The sequence below is a fragment of the Melitaea cinxia genome, chromosome 13 (genome assembly GCF_905220565.1).
Source record: "Melitaea cinxia chromosome 13, ilMelCinx1.1, whole genome shotgun sequence".
Classification (NCBI taxonomy): domain Eukaryota; kingdom Metazoa; phylum Arthropoda; class Insecta; order Lepidoptera; family Nymphalidae; genus Melitaea; species Melitaea cinxia.
In genome coordinates this window covers 12,338,876-12,346,701 of record NC_059406.1, presented here as the reverse complement: position 1 = coordinate 12,346,701, position 7,826 = coordinate 12,338,876, and the positions used below count along the sequence as shown (strand labels likewise).

At 31.2% G+C, this 7,826-nt stretch overlaps 2 protein-coding genes across 2 annotated transcripts; one reads left to right on the top strand and one right to left on the bottom strand.

The window, feature by feature from the left end:
* LOC123659158 (ubiquitin-conjugating enzyme E2 J2-like) lies at positions 1-903 on the top strand. Its single transcript, XM_045594415.1, has one exon. It carries the CDS (start codon positions 166-168, stop codon positions 844-846), a length of 681 nt encoding a protein of 226 aa, XP_045450371.1. The 5' UTR covers positions 1-165; the 3' UTR covers positions 847-903.
* Positions 904-2,448: 1,545 nt separating this feature from the next.
* Positions 2,449-7,606, bottom strand: LOC123658972. The gene is made up of 2 exons (XM_045594261.1): positions 7,500-7,606; positions 2,449-7,286 (listed from the first exon to the last, which is right to left on the bottom strand). The coding sequence occupies exon 2, from the start codon at positions 7,218-7,220 to the stop codon at positions 3,021-3,023; it is 4,200 nt and encodes a 1,399-aa protein (XP_045450217.1). The 5' UTR covers positions 7,221-7,286; positions 7,500-7,606; the 3' UTR covers positions 2,449-3,020.
* Between the last annotated feature and the right edge of the window lie 220 nt (positions 7,607-7,826).

The window sequence follows — 7,826 nt, the reverse complement described above, 5'->3', positions numbered from 1 at the left end:
TATTAATTCATTCAGGATTCTTCGATTAGATGAAAATTAAATACTTCAGTGATATCAAACTATTTGATTTTATATGCGTAAAACGTTAAAACTTGTATTTATTGTTCAAATAATTACAATAACGCATGTGTATTAAGTTTTTAATGTTTTTCTATTATACAAACAATGGCAAAAACTAAGGTTACTGGAGCGACTAGTAGACTAAAACAAGATTACCTTCGTCTAAAAAATGATCCTGTTCCATATGTGACTGCGGAACCTGTTCCATCAAATATACTTGAATGGCATTATGTTGTAAAAGGTCCTGAAAAAAGCCCTTACGAAGGAGGCTATTACCACGGAAAGATTTTATTTCCTCGAGAGTTTCCATTTAAACCTCCGTCAATTTACATGATTACGCCTAATGGAAGATTTAAGACGAATACTAAATTGTGTCTAAGTATAACCGATTTCCATCCAGACACTTGGAACCCAGCATGGTCTATCTCTACAATTCTGACTGGTCTGCTCAGTTTTATGTTAGAAAAAACTCCGACATTAGGTTCCATCGTGACATCGGATTATCAAAAACGCTGTTTAGCATCTGAATCTCTTGAAATTAATCTTAAAAACAAAATGTTCTGTGAATTATTTCCTGAATATGTTGAAGAAATAGAAAAGCTGTTGAAGGAGAGACAGGAAGCAATTCGGCATTCTGAAAATACTAATAACAGTGGTGACAGTGAAGTTATTACTGAACAACATTCTAATATGTATTACATTTTAACAAATCTTTTTGTGCTTGTTGGTTTTGTTTTCCTTGCTTATATGGTGAAATATGTTTTAGTCTCTATATCGAATGACTAAATTCAAATATATTTAATTTGAATTGTAAATAATGTAATTAAATATGTACATACTGTACTGTTCTCTAGAGCGATACTATTCTTACTTAGTGACAAAAATATCAAATGGCTTAATATGTTTTAAACTCAGATATATCTTTTTTTTTATTTGATCAAAATACAAAAAAACACATAGTTAAAACTTATACATAAGCCTGCCACGAAAACTCACATGAGCTTATCCGGACAAGCCGCCGTATCGCATATCATATTATCATATGATATCTTTATCATACCGTACCGTGTTATAGCCATTAAATTTAAACTAAGGTAATTACCAAAATTTTGTAACTATTAAATGCCTAAAGATTTTAGTAAATGTTCTTTTAGTGATCTTCTATATTTTCGTTTGTCCAGGTATAACTCTTGTAGGTCTTCGGGATCTATTACTTGTGTAGATTTGTAATTTGACAAGTTTTTATAAATTCACATTTGGAGGATTAAATAAAATTTGGAAATGTTTCAAATGGAAGTTATAACAATTCAAACGTTCACTTTTGAATTTTAGCATAGGCATTATTAATATTTAAAGAAATTCTGTTACCATAACTTCTATTAATATTTATATACCTTTTAGCACTTCTATATAAAATGTAGAATTATTCTTAAGACTTATTTAATGTACAATATTAATTAGCATACTTTTCAATTTAAACTGTATGAAAATAGTATTCTTATAATATTTATGTTAATTTGTTAAGATACTGTGATAAAACAACAGTCGAAATATTCCACTGTTCTTAAAATTTAATTTTTATTCCATTCTTTGAGAATACTATGGTTTTAGTTCTGTTTAGTGATTTAATGTTATAACCTCATAAGGCCCAACCTAAATTTAGATACCTACTAGCTATGCCCATGACTTTGTCCATGTGGAATTTAGCAAAAAAGTTATTTTTCATTTCGACGAGTTATAAAATGAATAAATTTTTAAATTAAAAGCAGCCTAAGTTACTCCTTATTACGTCAGCTATCTGCCAGTGAAAGTCCCGTCAAAATCGATCCAGCCGTTTCAGAGATTAGTCGGAACAAACAGACAGACAGACAGATAAAAATTAAAAACAATGGTATTTTGGTTTATGTACCGTATGTACATGTACATCCATATGCATTTAGTAAAAATCGGTTATTCTAATATTACAACTAGATACTCCAATTTTATTTATTTTGTAAATATAAAGCCCAAAATACTAAAATTAATGTTGAGTAGTCGGGGCACAAGACTAATCTCTCTTCTTTTGTCTTTAAATTAGGTATTTGGGCTTTATGAGGATAATGAAATATTAAAAATACGTGTCAATTGCTTTTGAAATCAAATATTGCATTTAAAATATAAATGCATAAAATTATGCTGTATTTTTCTGATATTCTGATATTGTTATCAAGAAATTGTCAAAATAATGTATTAATGCACTTAAAAAATCTGCTAGTGTGTTATCAGCTTCAAATAAAACGAATATATAAATAAATAGTATTTTTATACTTAATGGTTGTTTTTGTTATATAACACTACCACATATTATAAATAAGTAGACAGGTGTTACTTTAAAAAAAAAAACAGGTCTTTAGAGCATCTAATTTTATTCTAATATTGTGTATTTTAATTGCTGTTTTATATTACATAGGTGTGGTCCAAATACAATTTACATGATTGATACATACATATGACACTCATCATAAAGTTAACATCGATACTACGATTTTAGAAAAAAAAGAGAAGCTTTACCAAAAGGCGATAAATATGTTGTTATAACATTCAATATTACAAATGATTAACACTACAATGTATTCATTAATATACAATTCAAAACAAACTATTAAACAGCAGCCAAACTTTGAGTGCTTGTTTATACAGTCAATAATATATTATTGCTGTTACATTGTTTTACACATTTCTACTACAAAGGAAATCTAATAATTTAAAAGACCACAATGTACATTTACACATATAATGTACAGAAATAGTTTTTATAATTTACAATAAATGTAAAAATAATTCTTTATGAAATTTCATAAAATTAATAGGAAATATATCCCCATAATAGTAAAAAAAGTTCTAAATCTAGGATTTATAAATTTCACATGTTACAAACACAACACGTTGTTTTCACAAATTATATATTATCAGATCAGTCATTATTCTTTATTTTCTTCGTCATCTTCATCCCAGTCACTAACTAGTCTCTTAATACTATCATTTTTACTTAAATCAGGATTGTCTACAGTGACACTATCAATTTCGATATTTTCATTGTTTGGAGCAACCATAGCTTGATCACTTTTATTATTCTCAGAAGTAGTGGGCGTGCTATCTTCTTGAGAATCATTGTCATCCCAATCATTAAGAAGTAGAGAAATTTTTTCTTTTGAGACGGCTTGGACATCATTAACTTCTTTATTGTCTTCAGGTTGTTCTGTCAATTTTGATGATTTATCATCTTGTGAGCTTAAATCTTCATCTACTGTATAAGGAACTATGTCTCTAGATACCTGCTTGTCTACTTCATGTTGAATATTTTCAATAGATTCTTCTACCTCCGATGTTTCTCCAGTATCATCATTTTTAACTTCCGAGCTAGACACATCTGATTTGTTTTCATTGTCAACTATTGTTTCACTTTCGTCTTCAGACCATTCAGATGTTAGGTTTTCTATTTGGGCTAGTGCTACTTTTGTAACAGGCATACCCTCAGAATCTTCAGTATTTTTGGGACTAACCGTTTTTGTAATTATGTCTGGATTTATACCAATATCTCCTGCAATATTCTCTATTGTTTCGTCAACTTCCATTACATTTAACGGCTGTTCTAATTTCTCGTTATCATTATTAACATCTTCTTGAACCAATGGTACATCAGATTGTTCAGTTATTACATGCTCATCTGAAGATCGTGGTTGATGTATTAGATTATCTACTTCGCAAATAATATTCTCATTTAAAGGTTTTGTATTTGTTTCTATTTCATTTTCAATTACTGCTTGGGTATTAGTTACAGAAGTTTGATCTTCTTGTTGTTCTAAAATTTCTTCAGCATAGGGTGGAGAGAGATTGTTGCATGTAGCTTCATCTGTGCTTTCAGTGATTGGCTCTAATGTTTCAGTTCTTATTGTTTCATCTATGGTGGTTATGGAGGACGTGGGAATAAAATTATTCATCAAAGAAGATGCATCAGTATCTGTTGAAGGTGATGATTGAATATTAGTTTCAGCTATTGTTTTTTGAAGACTAGTTGTTATCATAGTGGGATGTCCGAGAGTAATGATAGCACTTGGTTGACACACAGGTACATTTTTTATTTCCTCAGTGATATTAGGTAAAACAGTACATGAATTAAAATTGTTTTCAGTAACTTGGTTTTCTGCATTAATATTTGATGAATTTATATTTATAGGTACTGATTCTGTGGTTTTTATTGGGTCTCCTGCAAACTCGTTAACATTTAAATTATGACTTGAATCAGATTCCGGTGCGATTGTAACTGATTCAGCTACAGTCATTGTATGTAATTCTGTATCTGAAGAACTTATGGGTAATTTATTAATGTTAGCTTGAATGTTGGTTTGCCATGTATTGTCTAATTCAGTATGTGCATTTACAACAGGAGAGCAAGTTGTAACAGTCTCATAATTTTGTGTCATGATAGCTGAGGATGGAACAAATTGAGCCTCGACACCCTCGCTTGTTATAATTTGATATCGTTTATTTTGATCTTCCACTGGGTGACTATACACAACAACTATGTTTGAATTATTAGCAGCTACAGCTTCAGATACATTCATTGTAAAGTCATCTTGGATTATCATCATGTCATTTGATTGAGTATTATCTAAGTCAATTGTAGCAGTTTCTAATGATGAAGCCCCAGGAGCCAACACTGCTAAAGTTTTGTTGGAATCACCATCATCGAATATTACAGATTGGTTAGATACTAAAGCTTTGTATTCTTCTTCATTTGAAACAACTATTTGTATAGGCTGATTAACATTAGTGGATTTTTTAACAAATACTTTTGGATTGGGACTTGTATTTTGTATATTGTGGAACTCCATAGCAGTTGTCGGTATAATTGATTGTATACTTTCATCTTTACTGCTATTGCCTGTATTGGTGATAATATAGTCCTCTACGCCTTTTTCTTTCTTGGGTATAAGTTGATAATCCTGAACAATATATTCCTTGTTATCAATTACTACAATATCATCATTGTTAAGAGTGTTAGACGAAGGGGCACAAAGTTCTTGTAAAAAGTCATTCCTTTTTAGTGATGCATTTATAGTTCTTGTCTTCTGTTGTGTAGATAAAGAAGGGCTATTTTGTTCTTGCATACTGAAGCCAGGATTTAAAATTTTTTGTTTAGCTTGTGATATTCGTGATTTTTTAGATTCAATATGAATATTGTTATCAGACCTTCTTTCTATTTGGTACTGTATATTATTGTCCTCAAATGAATTAGTAAAATGAACTGGTACTTCTACTTCAATGTAATCAGAAGATTCAGATATACTGTGCTTAGTTTTCAATTTTTCTTCCTCTTCTTGCATTTCTTCATCTGAATCATCGATAAACCCATCATTCTTTGCAGCTTCTTTGTGATCTGTTTTTAAATGGGCATATAAATTGTTTTCACGTAAAAAGTTTCGGAGGCAGTAAATGCACTGCAAATTGTTTTTTCTGTCTCCTCCATATTTATTGCCAATTTTCTGTGAATATACTGACATTAACAGCACATTCTTTCTTAAGCTTTTTACATCATTGTGAGTTAATTTGTGTTTTACCATTAATGCTTCATTTAGAGCTATGTATGGGCAATAATTACACCTTGGGAAATTATAACGTGCTGGTGGCTCTACTCCATGCTTAGTTAACTGATGGTGAACTAAATAGTTTCTCTTTTGCGACTTAAATCCACAGTATTCACAAATATTTGGTACGGGTTTTTCATTGTGAACATCAACGAGATGTTTACGGAAGTTATAATATGAAGTAAAATGTAAAGCTTTACCCGGTGTTCCACAAATGAGACAAATCCACGGGCCACTGACATTTTCTGCACCTAAAGCTATAAGCCTTGCTGCTTCTTTTGAATCAAAAACATCACTCTGATATGTAAAATCTGGTTCACTTTTTACCTTAACTACATCTTTGTCTTCATAATTTGTATTTGATGAGCGACCTTTTTTAGGTTTAGTTGGACTGTTAAGAATCTTCAATTTTATATGCTTATTAGTTTTAACTAAATGTGGATATTTTTTTAGTACTTCACTTATTATTTTAGCATGTTCCAAGCTTCCTGATTGTTTGTTTTTTTTTGTCTCTATAGTTATATTGGGCCAGTCATTTTTGTCTATAATTTGATCAAAAAGTTGACTTGCATCTTTGGAATCATCTTTTCCCTGTAAGGATTGAAATGTGTCGCTTTCGTCTACAACACTATTTTCATCAATGAAAGGGCTATCGTTAAATGATATTTTCTTACACTCCACAATGTCATTCGACGACCCCTGCACAAATCTAGAACTGGAGCCTTCTTCAAATAATTTTATTCTTTTCGAGGTATACTGTTTTGTTGTTTTTGGATGCACCATTAGTGGTGTTGAAGTGTATGATATATTAGTGAAGGAATTATCAAATATATTATCTTCGTCCAATTCTTCTGGTAATTCATACCGTGTCGGACGGGGTTCCTTTGCCAAGTGTTTATTTTTTTCAGAAAATATAGGAAATTTTGGATTTGAGGACACTGAATCTTGAATAACATTTTTATCATTCACTTGTGCGTTGACAATATATGGTTTCTTAGCCTTCAACGTGTCTACATTTTCAAAAGTGTTGGAGTAACTACGCTTAGTGGTAGCGCTGCTACTACTACTACTTGGAGAAGGTGTTGATTTTGTGTGTTTTATGAATCTCTTACCATAGTGACTTGTGGGAGCTGGTCTGGCTTTATGATTAGATTTTGATGTATGTCGATGAGAAGCAAGAAGTTTAGTGAGTACTGGCATTTGCATAACGAGGGAGGTTTGATATAATTTTTCTAATAAATCCGTTTTGAATTCCAGTTGCCCCGTGTACATGAAGTTTATTATGGGTACTACAACATCGGCTTTTAGATCATCCGGCATAACCAAACAATCTTCGTACATTTCACATGTTCGCTCCAACAACTCGAAGTACTCTGTGCAAGCACTAAGAACAAGCCTGTGCACCTTGAGCTGTGCATTGTCTTGAAATTGAAGAGTCAAGTCACAGTAATCCGTGCGATTAAAGAAATGTTTTAGCCTTTGGAGGAAATAAATTCCCCAATTGTCCACTTTCACTTGTTTTACTTCAGACATTTTGTTGAATCTATTTTAACTCATTTCGTTATATGAACGGGGTTATGGTCATTAGGGGTATATGAACTGAAACAGAAAAAAAGGTCACTTTTAAAACAATATTTAGCTTTATTACAATACATTTAAACGCAAGAAATCTCTGGATCGATCGTGAGAGTAATTGTTTGTTACTGTGTTAAGACGGCATCAGAGGACTTTAAAATGTTCATTGTTTTAATACCAAATTATACTTGAATTTTGCGCCCTACGTTTTTAGTGTTTATTTCATGAACAACTTACCAATTACGGTACAAAGATACAAACACTATGATTTCAATAACTTGCACACATCACAAAATTACTCCACCGAATTCACTTCAAGTTGACACTACACACGCAAGATGGCGGTGTATAGCTTTTACGTTTGTGTGTTGGACCGACGCTTGCAGGTTTAGTCAATACAATAACTATTATGAATAATTTTAATGATTTTTTTTTATTTTTGTCAATTTTATGACTTATTCCTAAATATGAATAAAAAACATGATGTGGTGTGTCGAAATTTTATTTTTTAAATGACAAATAATAATTAAAAGTTTCAATTTGACATCTAGTGCCGCCATCTGC